Raw genomic sequence first — 21,279 nt, forward strand, 5'->3', positions numbered from 1 at the left:
TTGCTCATCATTAGGGCATTGAGCTCTTCAGGATACTGAGTCCCTCTACTACTTCAAGGTTGTATCCGTGGAGAAGTTATAGTCAACGGAAAATCACGTAATTATCGATACATTAAAAAAAATGAGCACTGATGAGCATCGATCCACTTCTTCATTGATATACATACATATACATATACATGATATATATACGAGTTTGCGAGTTTAAATTTATTATAAACTTCAAACACAGTTTGCACATTTCATAATTACTATTTCGTTAATTAATATTACACTGAAATGTGTCAATAATAATTAAACTGGTCTATAATGCATCGATAGCAATAAAGCTTTATCCTGTGAGCTTCGTATGTGTGCATTCTTGTGTGCATAATAAATTCGCGGACGATTACACATGTCTCAGGATTAAACATTCGCGCTAATCATGCTCTAATTCATCTATTCCAAGTCAATGGATCAATGAGATGATATACCTTAGCATAATTTCTCACCTCATGATCGTTCCGTCGTCGCCCAAGGCCTCCCAGGCCTTCTATCAAGGTCCTTTCGGTTGCATTCACACGGCCGAACACTAGCAAAACGTGTTAGTGTGAACGTATCGCGAACTAATTACCGATGAATATGATGCTCGCGCGATATGGCTCATATGGCATTCCCAATATTAATCACCTGCAACACGCGAAATACATGAAATTATTAATGAAAGATCAACATCATTTTCTGTAACTTGAATTATCCAGTTATGCATGTATTATTTCGCTTTCTCAACTTACACATAATGATAACAGAGGTGTATCATTATATCGGCGAAAATTTTAATGTGTCACACGAGATGTATACCTGAGCCAAAGTGAATTATATAAATCGTTAAAAAGATAATTATTACCCATAAATATCATAGCGGAACGATAGTTTACGGTCTTTACTATTTGAGTCTTGTATGAAATAGAAAAATCGTGAGAAATATCCGCTTTAATACGTAGCCGTCGCCTTGATATGTCTACGAATTGTTAATCGTAAAGTTAATTAACGTACAAGCTGATAATCGCTAATTATTTGTAGAGAATGATCACATTTCGTGGGATGATAACACGGATGACACGCGCGGTGCGGCTCACGCCACTATACCTACCGGCTCAAATCTCGTAGCGCGCGAATGACAACACGGCCGCGGAACGGTCTTGTTTGCGCACCGACATTATGTACCGCCGTACAACAAACACCAAGGTTGTACACCAGTATTATCACCATAAAACGTTATTATTATTACCACCTGTTAAATATTCAATACTTTATAAAATAAATATAGGAAATATTCTGTTTCTCGTGTCTCAAAGTAATTTTAGGCGAGTGGACTATCGCATATCAAATTGGAATTTATATTCCAGAAAGAAAATTTACATTACTTTTGAAGAATTATATATGTAATTTATTCTCGTCGTTCTTTTTATCGAAGTTTTCTTAAGAGAAATAAATTGAATAATTACGGTAAATAAGAAGTTTTCTTCTTTTTATAAATTAAAGAATCGCTTATGGCCCAGAGAAGTTTCGATACTTTTAATTATATTAATAAATTGTAATATAATATCCTTGAATCTATTTATATGTAATATCCCTTTCTTCAGAATATCTTGAAATACAATACGATAATTATATGTAATTATTGTTATAATCATAAAAATTTATTTATTTTAGCAAATTAAGAGTCGGTGATTATAAATAAGTATCACGTTACAATTTATATTTCTAGGCTTAATGAGCTTATAACCACTTATAGTTTTCAAAATTTCAAGAAAAATGCGGTAGAGATAACCTTGAAAAAAAAGCAGCAACTGCCCGAGATTTATAAAAGACATGCATTCTCATTTACGTAATTCGAGATTTACTGCCTCATTCTGGGTGTGTCACTTTAGACAAGAAACATCGTCGTAGTCAGCAGCGAAATTCGCGTTTTGCACGACGGTAGGGGCAGTATTTTGCGCCACGATTTATCGGGATAAAACTTGGGATTGGTTCCATTTGCCGCCGCGTATCGACCACGCGCGAAATATCGTCGGTGAGAAATCGCGCCGCGTGCCAGTGTACGCGGAATCCAGATTAATTCCGCGCCGAGGTCAGAAATCGAAGACGGAGGGTTTATACTTGATGCTTACGTGGGCCTGGTTCGGCAGTTATTTAAGGCACGTAACCACGATGACAGAAACTTGACAATGCAACGCCATAAACTACGATTTTCCTGTTACACAACTGCACAGACCGTTTCACTTTCGACGGCCGGCGGCTATTATTTCGGTCTTTCGATTGTTTTTCTCTCTCTCTCTCTTTCTCCACTAGGAGGAATCTAAAACCGATGGACATTTCTGCCTGCGAATGCACGTGCACATAACGCCCGGAGAATAGCGTGCGATGGTTTCAGATTCTCGCGAGCTGTCAAAAGAGGATTCGGAGCTGCGATATTTAAAACGCAGTCGGCCATTCGTTGTTTGTTTGTGATCGATTCCTGTCCGCCGATGGGTAGACAATTCGCGTTTGGACGAATCGCCGGAATGCATCACGCTGCCTGTCAAAGATTTACCTTCGTCCGACTCTTCAAACGAGTAACAAATTCGCACGTAGCTTGTTTAACGATCGTCAAAGATTTAGCTTTCAAACTTACGACACGTCGCGCAATTTTTGTCGAGTCATCTTGCAAAAGCGTCGCAGAGAGAGAGAGCGAGAGAGAGAGAGAGAGAGAGAGAGAGAGAGAGAGAAATGCACATTCTCGCGAGGAAACATTTGACTGCTGCAAAATGAGATGTGCGTCTTACGCAATACGCACTAGGGGCTTGTCGAGGCGTAAACTCGAAATTGCTTCCGTCTGTCTCACGTACCGACCAAAAGCGAGTTTCGCTTTTCGGGATGGGCCGTGGAATGTATTCGGGCGAACGTGGAATTCAGCTTAATGCCATCTCGAGGTCAGAAATCGAGAGGAAACCCTTTCTCTAATAAGAGACACGCTATTGTAGATACCGTTGAATATCAGTTATTTGACGCACAATTTAGCTCTTTGCGTTGAGCATAGCCGCATTTAAGCAAGCAAGAATTAATTAATTATTTAGTAATCTCGGTTATTATCAAATGAAATTGTTTATTAATATTAAAATGTAAAATATTTACTCTTCAACTCTCTATCTATCTTTTTTCTGTGGATTTTCAATTTCGAGTGAAGAATAACGAAGAAAAAAAATTATACATACAAAAATTTAGATATAACCTACACACACACACAAAGAAAAACATTCTTACCTTCCCGAAAGAATTGTCATTCAATGTAAACATTCAAATTTCGTTCCCTTCGCAACGCTCTACATCCTCTAACAAAATGCATAAATATACCTTCGACAAAATGTCCTTCATAGCATTGCCGCTCTGTCTTTCTCGCTATTTTTTATTTGCCGTAGGGGCAAAAAAGAAGAAAGTATAGGGAGTAAAAGTAAGGAGATAACGTGGCACAATAGCCGACGAGAGTGGCTTCTTAGCATCCGCGATTGCATTAGTCAAATTCTTATTCGGCAGCTATCTCTCGCGGGTACTTTCGTGTCCGTCGCAATAGAGAGAAGCGGGAGAGGGAAGAAGACAAGGGTGGATAACGCGAGAAACACGCGCGCGAGACAAAGCGGGCGAAGAATAACGTTAAAAAGGGAAAGAACGAATTTCTTCTCCTGCACGGTGCCCCAGAGCGATCGCCGAAGAAAGTGAAAAAGGGGACGGGGCGAACAGTGAGGAGCGAAGGGTGTCGCCCTGATGGGACGAGGAGTCCGTCTCGCTGCCGTGCCTCGCGTTGTAATGCGAAACTAAAACAGAATTATCTGGTGCCCCTGTCCTACGGTACACGGCATGGGGCCGGGCCGCCCCGGAGGTGAGGGTGGGCTGTCGCCGCTCGGGCGCCATAGCTTCCCTGCTAGGGGTGCATTTTAACGCGTGTAAAAAACGGCTGCTTAAGGCCATATTCAGCTCCGGGAAGGAATCGGGGATGGGTATATGTTTGTGTGCACTATGTGTAGATATGCGAGAACCGGGAACGGGGTGTTTTGTTTGTCGACGCTCTCTCGGAAGGAGGGTTAAGAATTTATTGATTTATGACCCGGGCGCAGATGCATATCGATTTATGTAATTCGGAGATATCTCGCCAGAACTTTCTCGCGAGGGAAGGGGGAAAAAGTTCATTACGTTAATGTACCGCATTAATTCACGGTGTATACGCGTGTCGTTTCACACATCGCTATGTATGCACTAACTGTTAAAGAAAAATTTTACTGAGTGAAAACTTTTAGAGCTTAATTGCAAAAATAAAGGTACATTTACGAAACTTTAACGTCGATGATAAAACAATAAATTATTATATTGCGCATTTTAGTAATAATTATATTCTTATATGTACTAGAGAAACTCATTTTTCAATATCGTTAAGAGTTAAAATTAGAACATAATTTACACCAGAATGAATAATAATTCGAGTTTAAGGTACATGGAATTTACATTTAGATAGTTACTTATTAGATACGATCTGACGAATATATATACCGCGAAGTAATCTTTCGCAAGATGTATCAGAATCGCTCACAGTCAATTCCATCTTCTTCTACCGCCTTATATAATGACGTTCAAAGAAATTCATGAATGCACCGGACATTTATATTATGAAATAACAGCGAAACCGAAGCGAATTGCTTTCGTAATCTACCAGCGGGTGGCAAGCTATCGAAAGTCAACGAAAAGGTATACGAACAGAAGAAAGAGACGAGCTGCGTTATTGCCTCGCACGCATGTTTCTTGGTCGACTGTGACATTGGATAAGCTTCGAAGCATATTTCAGACTTATACACATACGTGCGCATTGCCAAACCGGGCTGTAAATTCTCGCCTTACCCGCTCGGAATACGACGAGCAGATTTTAAATTTCGAAAGACGGTACAAGACTTGGGCATAAAGCGATGTGATTTAAAAGTTCGCATAGGAAGTACGGCGATTCGTCAAACTTCTTTAGTACTAGAGGAAACTTAACTAATTCCCGTGTCCGTTTAAAATTGATGTCCGTTTTGCTGAGACTCGTGTCAGTTGACGCGAATGATAAATAATTAAAGATCCTGCAAATATTGTTGAAACTTAAGTAAGTGATCCATAGCTAAATCTGCAACTGCAGCAAAATTAAATACAAAATCAGAATATCAAAATCCTTATAATTCATATATCATGAATTAAAAAAGAGTAATGAAGTTATTATTATGTTACAAGTATATAAAATATATATTATTATTCATAGTAATAATTAAATAATATATGCACGGTCAAATTTAACGTGTGTATATGTACATATGTATGTCTGAATTTAATTTTAAATTTCGATGAAAAAGAGATTATATTCAATAAGTAATATTTGCAATTTGAAATTTTTATGAACGAATAAATTAAAATTGAAATTTTATTATTACGTCTTCATGTTTGAAATGTTACCGACTAAATCTATGTACCATATATCTTGTATGAAAAGTACGTTTAAAAGAAAATTATGTACGTTTAGAGAATAATATACGTTCGGATCAGGTAACTGTGATGCACCATTATTCCCAAAGTGATTTATTTCAACGTTCGGTGAAGACAGATTTTGCGAATCTCCGCGTTAGAGTCAGACTCGTATTACGCGCGCCATATACACGTTCTCGTTATTTTTTTCCAACCAAACGCTCCTCGTTATTAACGCAAGCGCGATTCAGCTGTAGGGATATCAATGATAGCTGGGTTTTTCAGAGATCGTTCTGTTCAGTGAACAAGAGTATCCGGTTTCAATGGTATCGATGATGTTACCGTGTCGATGCCTCGGCAACCTCGATCGTAGATGTATCGCGATGTCGCCCGACTATAACGCCCGTGAAATGGATCGATCACAAAAGAGAGTCTAAGCTCCATTATTCTTTTTGCAAGAGACGCGCGCTGAAAAAAGAGCTTCCGTATAATCTTCATATTACCAATGACTTTTTACCGAGGATTGAAATTATTACATTTCCGTGAAAGCCAGATGAAAATTACGTCTTTTCTTTGTGCATATCATAATCCATAATAATTATTTCACATTATTCGCGTAATACATATAAATGAATTTTGCCTTTTCGCATCGTTTATATTTTATTAGTGACTGGAAATTTTGATTTAATTTTAATTCTACATAATTAAACAATGCTGATTGAATACACAATATCGATTATAAATCGTTAATGTCCGGGATATTGGCCGTAAATGTTATGAAATTCAATTTTTCATAATTGTGATACAATTTCTCTCGCGTAATTCTCCCAAATTCGGTTTAAATAGCATCAACCTTCGTAGGAATGCCGCGACGATTATAACGCAGAAATTCCGTACACGCTTCAATGCTACCAGGTTGAAAGGGTTAATGGTATGTAACATGTATTTAATCGAGATTCCGCAAATGCAGTTTCCACCCCGGCGGCGCGCCACGCGCAATTCCTACGGAACGGCAGTAATTGCTTATTATGCCGCGACTTTATGGGATTGAATTCTCTCTCATGGAGCCTGATCCCGGTCTTCCTTTTGCTCCGTCACTCACCGCCCGCCCTCCCCTCCTTCGCGCCAATCTCGGCAAATGACGACGACTGTACGCCTCATTAGAATCGCAGAATACACGCGAGAACAGCGGCAGCGCCTATGGATTTTCCATTCGAGCGTTCATTCGTACGCCCGCGCACGTCTCTCGTAACGTGTGTGCGTGTCGCCGGCATTCGTGGGCCCCGATAATGCACTTATCCCGGTTGTGGGGCGAGCCGGAGCGAGGCCTCGTAACAAACGCATTCAATGCCACCTTGATTGGACCCCCGAAACGCGGCGATACGTCGCCGCCTGACGTTTTCAGCTCCCGCGATTTGATTACGCTGACGTTTTATCGAGTTGACAGCTTCTCGTGATCGCGCACAAGGATTCAATGCCGTTCACCTACGATAGGATAGGGAGCACCGATCGTGCCCTCGAATTTTTCCCAAACGATCCCTCTAATTTTTTTCTAATTTATGCATATCAATTTCTTTCATGTCTAATCTCGTTTCCGATTTTAAGCCGACCTATAATACTTGGATATTGTGTGCGAATTACATGCATTTTCAAAACTTTCGAGTACTCGCGAAAACATTGTAACGATATTTAATACATGAATCATAGCGATATAATGAATATTTATAAAATATTCGTAGGTCGATGGCTCTCCATACGAATTATCATTTTATTGATATGAAACAGAATTAAATTTGGCAAAACAGAGAGAAACAGTCAACAATTCTGCAACTCCTTGAACGTAATATTATCTAATATATCTGTTTCTCTTTTTCATTTTCATGTACAATGAAATATATTTTGCAAAAAATTATTTTATGCTTCAGAAAGACGCAAATCGCTTAAGATAGAAATTTCATTTAAATTTTTTAACAATAATAAATAATAAAAAGATATCATATATTATTTATGTGATATGTTCTCCGATATTTCGGGCATATGCAACAATTTTGATATTTAAGTCATAAAAATAATCAGTTTAGAGTATTTTATGTTTATATCTAGATTAGTATATATTTATATCACTTTTTGTTAAATATTAATGATTTTACTCTTAAATTACTCCTCTACAGAATAATGATGATTCGCTTTAAGACAATACCTTCAGTCTATCGCTTTACGCTGGATCTCTTTATACCGAATGGTTTACCTCGTAGCCGTTTAAGCGGAAATTCCGGTGGTACTTACATCTGCGTTTAGATACCGGAATGCTTTTGACGTATGTAATAAAACAGAGCCGTAATAAATTCATGCGAGATCAGACACAACGCTAATTACAGTAATTTGCTATCTCAACCCGATTGCTATCGGGCGAATTCGCAGTTTGTACTAATACGAGTACGCTATGCGTGTCGCGCAACAATTTATTATACGATTTAGCTATGCAAAATACAGAATCGAAAAGCACGTGGTTTCTCTGACGTGGTGACGATAGCAATTATGCCACATTGTTACTCTGTCTCTGTCGGTGAGAAAAGAGCACAAATAATAATGTGACGCATAAATCCATCCAGCGGGCAGGACCGATCTTTTCCCTCGATACGCCCGCGCAGAGTCAGGTTTCTCCCCCGAAACGCTTTTTCATCTATACGTGGATAATAAACGTGCGGCTATATACGCGTGCACCGGAGTTTATGCTGGGACAGAAGCCGATCGACCTGTTATTACGTGATCACATTCGTTATTTAAACTCTTGCGCTGGTCGGTTGTGCCCCGACGGCGACTGGCTTTAATTCATAACGCCGGACCGATAAGAACGCCCCGGGAGATTAACGAGTGCGATTTTCGCGACGTTTGCTGAACATCTTCGCGTTATAACGACCGTGGAAGATCGACGAGTGCTGCCGGGCCCCCGGACGGATAAACGCCCGTATTTGCATAATCCCGCTATTTTTGCGATTCCACCGAAAAATGAACAAACGAACCGGCGAGTGCCGGCGACTCGTTTCGCTCGATCCTGTCGATTCGTTTAATAAAGTCGGCTCATTTGCATAACGTCGTCGTCGTCTGTCTTTGCGTTGTTGCGCCGCGACGCGACGGATTACTTTCGCCGACGGCGGACTTTCGTACCCTTCTCGGCGGATGCATAATTTAACGGGTGGATTTTTCCAAGTACGAACTTGATGCGAGTGTAAGATCGAAGTAATGTCTATCGTTTAGTGGCGGATCTTTTACAATAGCAGATACCTTTGGACAAGTTTAAAAATATTCGCGGAAAATAGCATTGCGTAAGCAATTGGCAGGCCACGGATTGGCAGCCACGGCAGCAAATGGATTTCTTCGAAATGATTATTTATCGAATAGCTAGAAAAATGTGATTTACTGGTTTTAGCATTGCGCAATCAAAGGCGGTGCAAACTCTCTAGCCTCAGATCCCGCTGCCGTAATTCCTCATCTCAAGATTAATATCGAAATTCCGAGTTCGTTAACATTTTTGACGTTCAACGTTCAATGCTTTAAATTTTACTATAGACTCAAATATTAATCATCTGGCGCCATGTATCTCATTATTACGCTGCGCTAAATCACGCAGCGCGGAAATATAAAAGCGATTATCTTAAAGACCGATATATCCGGGTACAGAACACGCTGCAATGTATAATAATCTGTCATTATTACGCAAATCATTGGCTACGTTCAAGTGGTACATTTACGAAAGGCGCATTGATGGATCGATGAATCGGATGCCGAAAATAATTGCGATCCACTTTGACAAATCAATCGCGCGACGCATGTCCGATCGGGACTTCGACTCTTGTCGCTTTGATGTCTACGCCCGGGATCGCGGGATTAATTACGGCGCAGTTATTATGTCCCATTTTCTTTTTAGTAGATTTCTAATTAAGTCGCCAATTTCATGTGATTACGGTAGAACGCGCGACGGGGTAATTACGAATGCATAAAGAAAACGTTGGTACAAAGCGTATATATACGGACGACGGTATGCGTAAATGTAATTTGACATATCGTCCGTGCGCGCGTAAACACGCCCCGGCGCGGCCGCCGATCGCCGGTTTTAAAGTCGCGCATCCGGGATCCGCGTCGCGGTTTATTACCGTCTTGAATTTTTCGGCCGACCTTGAGAAAAAACAGACGGGCATGAATAAATGCAGCGTTTTTCGGTGCGCGCGCGCGATGCTTCCTATCCGTGGCGCACGATATCGCGCCCGTACGCTTTTGCATACAAATTTTGCGCGTGACGATGTGATAATGTAATTTTTTATGGTCGTCCATGCCTTTTGAACATGTGTTACCGCGCGAGATAATTTTGCATATAAATTGGCTCACAGTCGGCGCATGTCGAGAAACGGAAAACCGGTATTCAAAGTTCGTCCCAGAACGACGCGAATACCGTGAATACGATTACGGGGCAGTGGCCTGGGTGTGTGTGTGTGTCTCTCTCTCTGAACGCGGTGGAAAAACTTTCATATTTCCAGGCACGCGAATGTCCCCGGTGCTGTCGTACGTACAAATTTCAGAGCCGACAATACCGTTCGTAAGGCGCACTTGGAGCGAGATAATCGCGGCTTGTGCGCGCGAATGCATTTTTATATAAATGTCCTCACGTGCCGCGTAAAGATACGGATGTATTGCTAATATCGTATGGCAAAACAACGAAAGACCCCGAGGTGCACGCCCGTTATTATATCGGCGGTACTTTACGAACGCGTAAACAGCGCTAAATCGAAATGCAAAAAAAAAAACAGATCGTTCGATCCGATCGTTTTTTATATAGGTACAATTCCCTTCCATATACTAAAATCTAATGGCCTTCGTCAATTTTTATACGGGCAATACGATGCGATATTCTTTCTTCAATAAGCCAAATCGATCGGGAGTAACAAAAAGTCTTCTCTGCTCAAATAAAGCGCGCGGTTTCATCTTAATTATAATTTATCGGGGAAATTCCTCGATTCTCTCTCTTTAAGTTATGTCTTAAGAGTATAAAAATATGAAAAACTCGCTGTTGAATCAAACGCAAATTTATGAATGAAGCAGTGATCCAGAAAGTCAGTTGCTGCCGACTCTTTCGATAGCTCCTACGCTTAACGCCTATTTCCCCGGTACGTTCGGCACAATTACTCCATAGCACCCAAGGTGTCCGGAAAGTGCCTTCGATCGCCCACGCGATCCTTTATCGATAAAGTACACGGTTTATCATAGGCACAGACCTACAAATCATTTTCGCAGCGGGCACGCCGAGAGTGTTCGCACGCAACGTCGGTTAACAATGCTGGATACGCGCCGGAATAATTGCATTTTAACAAGGAACGCTCTTAGGCCTTATTGCACGTTGCGGGCGACACACAATCGCTTTCGCAACTGTGAATGAATGGCAGTATGAAAGTCAAATTATGGCTTTCAATTTCATCGTATAATGCAGATTGTATCGCCGAAATTATTCAATTTCTTTCGTCTCATGCCTCTCTACGAATCCATGAATTTCGCGTGAATTTAATAAGAATTCACATCGGTAGAGAATGTTAGTTTTCTAACGAGAAAAATTAGAAATTCGCGCGCCGCTTATTCAAATTTACCGCTTACCTAAACGTAATGAATATCCGATGTTCTCGAATTTACATATTTCATGGGGCGGCACCCAGTCTCATCGGGAGGCGAGATTCCCAAAGTCCTTCTAGTTAGCAACTAATCGTTTAATAATTAATCGCGGAAATTAATCGCGATCGACCGTCGTTAGCGCGCGCACGCTACGTCGACCATCAGTGACGACCGGGTTTTCAACGATTCCTTTCGCGAGAGAGCGCGACGACAAGTTCTCCCCTGGGGAGAGAGACCCGTGTAATTACCCCGTCACCCACCCGAGTGTCACCCGGAAGGTGTCCCGCGTCGAGCGGGACCGCATGTACGTTCTACGCGGGATTCAACTGCGGTTTCACGAGTTATACGCGTACTGAATGAGCGCGATCGTATAGACGCAGCTGTGGGCCCTTAAACCGGAGGGGGGATCCGCTCTCCGAAGGAGACGAGTCGCGAGATAAGATCGGGAGGCCACTTCCCGAAGGCATGGAGCGGCATAAAGGCCGAGGAGATGCACAAGATGCGCGGGGTAATACGATGATGTCGGCGCGAGAAGGGCTCGACAGGCGTAAGCGAGGTCGTGACAGAGCCGAGAGAGCCAAGAAGGAGAGAGTCCCGGAGCTCCTGGACCCGCCGCGAATGCACCGCGGCTGTGTGTGCATTCACCGTACGTACGTATAGATAAACTTCCCTCGCTGCGAGGCGGAATTGGGTAGTCGTGCGCGCGGCGCCCGCGCCCGCCCGCGCGTCCGTCCGCCTGCAGGTCTCCCATGTATATGCATAAAAGATGCTAATCTCAAACGGTAGCTCGCATTGCCGCGAGTGGAGCAGGCTCTCCGTCGGCCAACTGTTCACTTCGCTGGCCCCGCCGGCCACGTTGGGAGATCCAGAGACGAGATTGCGGGCTCCATTCATGGGATAACGCGCCATACGTGTATAGATCGTTCGTATACCGACGGCGGTCGGTACCCAGCACTCGTTAGCGGCGCTAAATAGTCGCGCCGATATATCGAGGCGAGGAACATGCTGCTCTCTCTCTCTCTCTCTCTTTCTCTCTCTCTCTCTCTCTCTCTCTCTCTCTTTCTCTCTCTTTTTCTCTCTATCTGTGTCCGTCCCTCGGCCGAAAGGGCCCGGTGTATAATTCGCTTGCACTGGAACTTCGTCCCAGATGACCGCAGCAAGATGTCCTTACCCGTAATCTGATCTCGCGCGGTTCAGCTCACGATCGGCGATACATCATCCTCGGAATGGAATTTCGTCAACGGTCTTCATAAACGGCGTAATATAAAAGCAATTCGAGCTACATGAATTCTCCGAGAGCTATATACGCCTGCTGATTGTGAATTCGTCACGAAATTTATGCGATACGTTTTCTCGAAGGCCCGGGCAAGTATATTTTATTGTTAGATCTACTACCTATATATATATATATAGGTACGCTATGCAAATATAAATTATATTAATCTCACGGACATGACTTAATCCTCTGATGTATCGGACGGCTATGGTATGTGTCGGAATGTTCTCGAGAGGTACGTTGAAACAGATTAATTTCCCTGCTCGCTTACACGATGAACTATAGGGATCTTTGTAGAATGCACAAAGGACACTTCATGCACAGATTTATATCTCTCTTTAAGGAGAACTGAAGTGGTGCAACGTTTGTGCACGTACGATGTGCTTTAATTTCGTACTATCGCGAAAGTTTTGCAAACTGCATCGGGACACTGCCCAGATATTTAGAGATCTAGGACGAAGATAATTTTTTTTTTTCATAAAACATGTTATGCGCGTCGCTCATATATAAAATCGTAATTACATATTATAAAATAATCTCGGCGCACCATCTCGCGAAATCTTAAGGAGGAATCACCCTCTCCCAGCGCGATTGACGTGATGCAAGAGATACTCGACTCGGTTAACAAAGTATAGATAAAAAAGAGAGCTCCTACCGCTGCCAGAATGTGCATATTCGCACGACGCGAATAAACACGGGAACGAGAAAACGTTTTCAGATATTAATCTTCCTTCTTACTCTTCCGTTCGTTTGTCGACGATTAAAAAGATATATCAGATCTAAAGATAACCAGCATAAGCTGCATAAATCACTCGGTTAGACGAGCGCTAGACGAATTCCTTACTTTTCAGCCACGACCCTCCCCGCGCTCATGAAATGCAAATGCCTCTCGCACTTGCAGCGAGCCTTGCGAGGGCGATAAGTTTCCAAGGCGTAGGCCTTGGAAAGTGCTTGTATGTCCGACGACTGTTCGACCCGCTGCCTGCTCGCGCTTCGAGATCCGGGGGTGAGATTGGTGCCTCATTCATCGGATAATGCGTTCACGGCGCGCGCGGGGCCGTATCGTCGCCGAGCTATACTCGTTAACTGCTGGGTAAACAGGCTGATATATCGCGATAGGCGCGTGTGCATCGTTCCTCTGCCAGCGCCAATCAGATCGGAGACAACGTCTCATTGTCGGGCGTTGCACGCTGTCGGTAGCCGATAACGATTATTTCAGCGCTGCTGACGTCTTCCGAGTGACGCCGTGATTTATGCGGTATTTATTCATCATTCGTCATGCGACGACGTCGTTCGGATTCCAATACTTGCTCTCGAATATCGTTTCTCAAGCGGGTTTGAAAATCAGTAATTCAAAGGAAATAACCAAAGAGGGCAAGAAATGGAAACTATCGATCCATAAAAATTATTATAATTATTATAAGTGAATTTTTTAAAATTTTGCATTAGCTTAAAATATATATAAACAAGCACATAAATACACGACGTGTATGCATCTATTTACATCGTGTATTTATAAGGCATTAGTATATTCTGTGACATTGATACAATTACAAAAAAAAGCATTTTATACCATTCTATTAAATTTATTGCTTGGTTACTTAGAAAAAGGCATAAGAAGTAAAAGTATATTTTTAATTTTTTAGAACAGACAAATTTCTTTCTAAAATGTGATTCAATTAGTCCACCCGAAGTCTGGATAGACAATCTGAAAAAGTTCGGTAAATTTTTATTCCCAATGAAACTTTATCTCACCACTCGGAAAATGAAGATAACTTTCCACAAACGTTTCTGAAGTTATAATGAGCCGGTTCAATAACCAATGGCTGATCGAGTCGCAAAAAATAATGCCGATATAAGTAACGTACGGAAATACTGTTAAACCGAGATATAGGAGCACAATGAATATGCAAATGCTCGGGCGTCCCTCGTTAGTTCTGTTTTAATAAAGCTAACAACGGGAGACGCAACATTCACACTGATATCAACAGTTCGCGAAACATGAACAAACTAGCGTTTACACGCGATACACGAAAACCTGTTGAATACTATTTGGCGTCGAATAAGTTTGCAGGAAACTCATACACGTAGACTGGTCGGGCAATCAATATGTAACGTGCAAGTTAGTTCGACGCGTTTCACCGCATTCAGACTCCAGCCAACCAACAAAGTTGCCTTCGAGTTCACAAATATATATAATTAATCCGATCAAATATACTATGAATAACCGGTGTTTGCATAATTTCATTGTTGGGAAATTTAATGAACGATAATAAGAGAGAACTCTACAATAAGTATAAGTTATTTTTTGCTATGACTCTCCAATGGCGGTGTGACGGTTTTACCAATGTACTACATATATGGTTGCCCAATACAATAGTTTTTGTAATTTGTCGAAAAAATTAACGAATTAGAAAGACGAAATATTTCTCTTTTAATTTTTATCTCAAATAATTACTTATAATAAAAAAGTGATTTTACATAATTTCTGCAATGTTAATTCTATTTTATTTTTGTTTCAGGTAAGTGTTACGTGTACGCTAAAACTGAACGTTGCGGGCGGAGAAAGGGAAGAAGCGTGGGTTTTGACTTGCCAGCGTGAGTTGCCATCGATATTTCTCCCGAGCAATATAAAAGTGAAACTGCAATTTTACTACGATAACGATAAAGCGACAAGATCATCCGGATAAGATGATTCCAATTAGCAAAATATTCTTACGGCGATAAAACGGCAGAGGGGCAACGCGTAAATAAAAGTTTTACTGACGCACTAAAACTTTACTGCGGCCATAACTACACTGCGGTTGGCTTACTCCAATTGCTGTCAATTTCATTTTACCCGTCTTCGCTATTAATTCCCAACGGCACCTACATCAATAGTTCTTTTTTTTTCTTATTCTACTGCCCTTTGTCGATACAACGTTATCTTTCGCAAGATGTAGACAATATATCCTTTTTATAAAAGAAGAGGATGTAGAATAAAAAATAAGGAAGCCATTGATAAAAAGATGCTAGAGTATTAATTAATCGAATATTCTCACACGAGTAATATCAAAGATATTTTTGCTGTATTGAATAAAGAAATGTGTGTGTGTGTGTGTGTGTGTATGTATCAATATAAAGCAAATATATCTTTCTATCGGATATCCTTTGTTAATTAATGCAGCAACTAAAGAGGCGCACCGGCGTCGCAAGGTATCGTTGAACTCGCTCTTCTGGCACTTCCATAATCCGACATATAAACGGCGAAGTTGACGCACGAACCGAAATTGTTGCGGCGCGTATTTTCGACGAGTACTAATCTGAATTGCAAGGAGCGTTTGGCTAATCGCGCGCCGGTCGTTCGAGCAGTTCGGAATAGGAAATCGGAGCATTCGGCGCCGTCTTTCTCTCTCCCTCTCTCTCTCTCTCTTTCTCGAGCGTCGGGCCGCCCGAAGGGAAACGACCGAGCAAGCCCGGCTAATGGATTCGCAAAGAGCCGTGTTCACCCACACGCACGTGAAACGGTGCGACCTTCGCGTCGACGGACGGGCCGACCGCGTAAACGTACACGCGAGAACAGTATTTGTCGCACCGCCGTACCGGTGAGTGTACGCGCTAATCGCGAAACGAACGCGCCGGGGCCTTTGGCCCGGAGGGCGCTCGAAAACCCGAAGGAATTAACACAACTGAATTTCAAGTCCCCGTCCGACGCGCAAAGTTCTCCAACAATTTCCATCACGGCGTATCGCGCCGGATCTTGAATATGACGGGAGTAATTCCGAGCCGAGAGGAGAGAGAGAGAGCTAACGCGGATATGCCCTGCGTGCGCCGCGGGTGCCTCTCGCGGCGCCAGACGTCGCGTCGTCGTCTCGTGAGCGAGATCGACTCGGCTGTCGCCAACGACTCGATCGTTCCCGGGACAAAGCGGCCTTAATTTCTGCATCTACCCGGGACAAAGCTGCATTAATTTCTGTTCCCCGTGTTACCGGAAAGAGCCGCTTCTAGAACCACGCTTCTCGAAATATATTTCGCATGACGGAGCATATCGCGGCAAATCGACATTAATTGTGCACAAGCACCGGTTAGGTTGCTAAGATGCAATATGTAAACTGTAAACTGCATGTGCATATCAGAATTATATTATTAATACACGGAAAGAACGGTTTTGTTGAAAGATCTAAAAATGTTGCTAAAAACAGATCTGAAAATGATTTTTTCTTAAATCATCAAAATAAATTGTTGGAATGTTAAAGCTGATAAACATTGCTATAAAACGTTTTGATATTCTAGCAATCACTTTGACTTTCGCACAAAATTATTTTGGTTATTGAACAAAAATTCTTTTCAGATCTGAATTCAACAAAATTGTTCTTTCCGTGTAGAATAACAGAATAATTTTGGGAAAAAAGTTTTTCTTATTTATAATGATGTATTTTATAAGTTATTTACTTTTACACAATACAATTCTTACGCGATAAATAATGACAATATTAAAGTTTAGATAAGTAGAAATATTCTATTATATCAAAAGTATATATATTAAGTTAGGTATTTAAATGCCGTTTGATAATTTTCATTCGGACATTGCCTGTCTTGTGTACCTAAAATGCATCAAAGTACGTGAATTTCAAGCGTCATTTATCTTTGATCGCGGTATTGCAAGCGCTCATAAGTGAATGGGGCCGTATAGACGTCTTACCGACTTTTCATTGTTTGCGTTAATCAGTATAATGCATAGTGAATCAACTAGATTAGAAATAGGAGTTACGCTAATGGGAATTAGGTAATGCCTCGCTCGATAAATGCCGCGCGAAAGTATGTATAACGTAAGTTACACAATCCCCTTGTGATGCTGGGTCCCTGTTTTAGCATTATGTAAACTGTATTGAGCGTCTCGTTTAACCATTTGCTAGCTCTCTCCCTCTCCCTTCTCTCCTCTTCCGCACCCGTCCCCCCTCCCCCCCCCGCCGCCTCCTTCTCTATTCAACTCTCGCGTTTAGATCCCTCAGTGGCCGTTATCAAGTGCGGTATATCGGACCCAGGAATGCGGTCTCGTATATCGCATTACATTTGTTTATGTATTGTTCGCTGCTGGCCGATTACGTGAGCCATTGTAGTATAGGACATACTCGTCGAGTGCAATATTTGCATTCTTATTGTTGGCAAATATACTCGCCATCATCGTCTCCGAGTTTCTCGAAACTGAGCCACCGAAGGACTATGCGTTTATAAATACATCGAGGGGTTGATACGGCTGGATTCAGGGCACGGCATGAAATTAAATTTCCTCTCGACGTCAAGATATACGATACGTTAAAGGTAATCAGGGATTTATTCAAGTGCGCAGCGCGCGTCGCTGCTAATTCTAATACAAAAACCGACGGTAACGAATTCCATATGCGCTGACGTGGGAGTGTGAGACATCTCAATAGGCCTCACGCGGAAGTCATAATTTACATTGAGCAAGATACGAGGGCTAAACGGATACATGTACATGAATAGCCCGAGTTAATGCAATTTGCTATGCCACTACACAATTCTGGTGTAATATGAATAATTTATACAAGTGTTTTCTCTAAATGATAAAAATTGAGAGTTATATTTTGTGAAAATGCAACATTAAGCTACGGTTTCATCTGGCGACAACTCTAATTTCAACCAGTGCCATTCGTTTTTCTAAACAATAGCGCTGGTATACACAAGTGTCTACAAACAATTTAATTAAATGTTGGTTGACATGGATGAAACCGAGACTCATGCAAATAGTATATTTAACAACCAATTAATATCTGAATTTGCCAGCTTAATAACTGAAATGGCATATACGCAATGCATGGCAAAACACGTTTCAATGAATTAATAAATATTCAATGATTAATTTGGGAACATCCAAATGTGCCATTGTAAAATCGTAATTTGTCAGTGCTCTCATTGCGCGCACAGCGCACTAAATTGATCTTTGCCGTGACAATACTCGACAATGCGCGAGATCACGTTGTACTGCAAATATGAGGGGAAACGTGCTAAATACTTTAACATTTGACCTAGTTCAGGCATTCGCTATACCGACAATCCGGCCGAGTGCCACTGCTTCTAATGTACTATCATTGAAAACTATAGTTAGGACTTGAGCAAATCACGTTCCTCGCCGGTTACGAGGCCCTCTTAAATCAGGTCGAGCGGCCCGGTACCTTCACTCGACGCATTCAAGCTTTATTATACGTCGAAAGCTGCATAGAAAGCTTATACATTGCATATACTATTTGCATATGCGCGTTGATAAATTAGGAATTTCTTAAATTTTAAATAGATAAAAAAAAATTCACGAAAAATGTAATATATAAAATTCCCCAACAACTCGCGTACAATTATAGATATAACAAAGTGAGTTAGATTCCGAGAAAATTGATGAACTTCTTTCTGAGAGGCCATAACTGTTGTAATAACATGCAATAATTTACATTATCCGTAGCATAAACTGATTTATGGACCATATTCGCCAATACTTATGGAAGACTTTACGTGTTACGTAGAAAATGAGCAATAAACATTTTATGAGACGTAAAAAAAACTCAATTTTGAAAGGCTTATCGCAACAATTTTTTATTACGTCATTATTTGTTTCCATGTTCGCGAGGACATAATTAGAAGCAATTATATAAGTTGCTCACGTAATTTTTCAAACTTGTCTGAATGTCAATATTCCACAAGTAATATTTTTATGAAAACCTGACCTCAATATCACGAATTGAAAAGAGACTGCATAAAAAGGAGAAAAAGCAGCAGTTGCTGTGCACTTTATTCACGTCGTTATTCACGACAAAGCGCTGCCGCTCTTTGAGGGCTATAATCATAACGCGGAATAAGTTGAAGTAGTATGAATCATAAGCAGCCTACGCGGATGACAACAATCACGAGCATCCTGCGGTAGGAAATAATCACGTCGTACGCGGCCAACGACGACGACCGGCCACGGTTTCATAAAGAATACTGCACGATACGCCGTAAGTATTAATTTCGAACGCGAGACAACTTCGGCCCTTTGAAAAATCTCGCGGTTGATTTCCTCGCAAATTTGCATGGGGCGCCAGATCGCGGCGCTCGTTGAATTTCATGAGGTTCCCATCGGAAAAGCGACGGATACCGCGTAACAAACCGCGCGTATAGTCTCAAAGATATCATGAGCCGCGACGATCCGTACCGTTACTTCGTTTTCCGAGGACACGACGCAAACGACTCGTTCGTTAAAACTCCCGCGCCAATTATATTTTAGCGTTGTACTTCGTGAAATCCCAAGTAGGTAAATCCCGCGCGGCCGGCGATACGTAAGGACGATTTTATCTCCGCGGCAACCGCGAGCCAATCCAGCAACAAGTTGCGAAACGTAGACGATCGCGCGCGAACACGAAGCACTTTGACTTTCATAAGGTTCCTGTTGCCGTGAGGCGACTGCGAGTTACACCTCGGGAGAGATGTCATAGATCTTTGCGGGAAGCTCTCCGCGCGCGATCGTTCCCTTGTAGGAAGTCGTAAGTGCCTTTCCACTTTCCCATGCAGGGAGCCCGCCCTAAACTGGGTTACCCAGCACGGCCTACGAAAGTGCTTGTACATACGTATATACATATATCGTCGTAACGCACGAAGTCTTTCGTGCGGCCGAGTCCCAGCGGGCGTCCTCCCTCCCTCCCCTGCCCCCGAGCCCCCGTTGCAGGGAAATTTGATCGAAACGGTTGATAATCTATGCCCTTTTCGATCGTGATATCCGCTGACAGCCGGATACGCTTCGACGCCGTTAACGGTGATCGAACTGCTGCTTTATAATTTATGCTCTTTTTGATCGTGAACTTCGGGCCTGGACAGCGCGGCGCGATGTGTGGATCGTTGCTGTGAGAACGATGAATGGATCGTCTCGTAAAATGTATCAAACAAGCGAAAAGATGCATCGCCGACGTTATATACAGAAAGGAGGAAGATATAAAGGCAGAAATCGATATGGGGTATGCATCAACGGCGAGTTTTAAGAGGCACTAGTTCGTTTTTTATTCGTCAGATGCGCATACTTATGTGGAACACAAGCGCCAGGGTGCTTTGTACTTTGACATGAAAAAAATTCCGATACGAAAAGATAACGAAATATCATATCTAAAAAGTCGTAGAGAGAAAGAGAGAGTAACGTGAAGTGTAAGGAATTATTACGGGCTTGTCACAATACGCGGCCGTTATCGCGTACTTTACGATGTAATGGAAGATACGCGCGAATGTCAAGCGATGCAGTTGGCCGGGGGATCGCCTCGTCGCCGGCCGCGGCGCGGCGATGTGTCATTACTTACTTAAAGCGCATAACGCTGCACCGTGAAAGTACGATGCGCGACGCCGCAACGTTATTATAACGAATAAAGCGGAGATACGTATATATATACGGCCCGTGTACCGGGGCCGTAATTATTTAATGTCGGCAAAACACGCGATAAAAGGCATCTCTGGCAAGGATCGGGGCGTGATTACTATGCCAAGCTACGAGAGTTAACCCGACAAAGTCGCCCGTCATAGCACGCCGGGGTAACGCCGGCACTCGTAGCGATCGTTATTCTTTGGCCGGAAGCCATGAACAGGCGAACCTTACGCGCATTTACCCTAAGCACGTATACGCACGTGCGTGTGTCGTTCGGTCGTGACGCGAGAGATCCAATAACGCTCGGCGAAACACTCGTCTATATGATAATGAAGCGCCGCCGCCAAAATTAATGCCGATGCGTTGCGAGACCTCTCGTCAAATCGATCGAGATACATTCGACCCGGCGTCTCGCGTGCATACAATTCAACTTCCGCGATGCCGTCGTTCGCAAAATGAAAAGTCAGAT

The 21,279-nt window shown here is 42.3% G+C and overlaps 2 protein-coding genes and 1 long non-coding RNA gene across 7 annotated transcripts in view; 2 read left to right on the forward strand and 1 right to left on the reverse strand.

Moving 5' to 3' along the window:
- The window catches only part of LOC105449951 (protein slit), a 352,872-nt gene that overhangs the window by 214,498 nt on the left and 117,095 nt on the right, over positions 1-21,279 (forward strand). The gene's annotated exons all lie outside the window — the stretch shown is intronic.
- LOC105449950 overlaps positions 1-21,279 on the reverse strand; it is a 261,548-nt gene that overhangs the window by 195,282 nt on the left and 44,987 nt on the right. Inside the window, exons 1-2 of one of the 4 annotated variants that reach the window (XR_974406.1) lie at positions 774-840; positions 492-669 (exon numbers count right to left, since the gene is read on the reverse strand). Coding sequence is in view for 2 of the 4 variants with exons in the window: in XM_011689435.1 (XP_011687737.1) it covers positions 492-496 (5 nt within the window). In the remaining 2 variants the exon portion in view is untranslated. Of the gene's footprint in view, positions 1-491; positions 670-773; positions 841-1,132; positions 1,183-2,153; positions 2,236-21,279 lie in introns of those variants that run through there. The other 3 variants (XM_011689435.1, XM_011689436.1, XR_974405.1) reach the window with 3 other exon arrangements.
- LOC105449948 lies at positions 4,863-7,863 on the forward strand. Its single transcript, XR_974404.1, has 3 exons — positions 4,863-5,149; positions 7,242-7,342; positions 7,674-7,863. It is a non-coding gene; the product is annotated as an uncharacterized LOC105449948 (long non-coding RNA).

The sequence above is a fragment of the Wasmannia auropunctata genome, unplaced genomic scaffold (genome assembly GCF_000956235.1).
Source record: "Wasmannia auropunctata unplaced genomic scaffold, wasmannia.A_1.0 LD336071.1, whole genome shotgun sequence".
Classification (NCBI taxonomy): domain Eukaryota; kingdom Metazoa; phylum Arthropoda; class Insecta; order Hymenoptera; family Formicidae; genus Wasmannia; species Wasmannia auropunctata.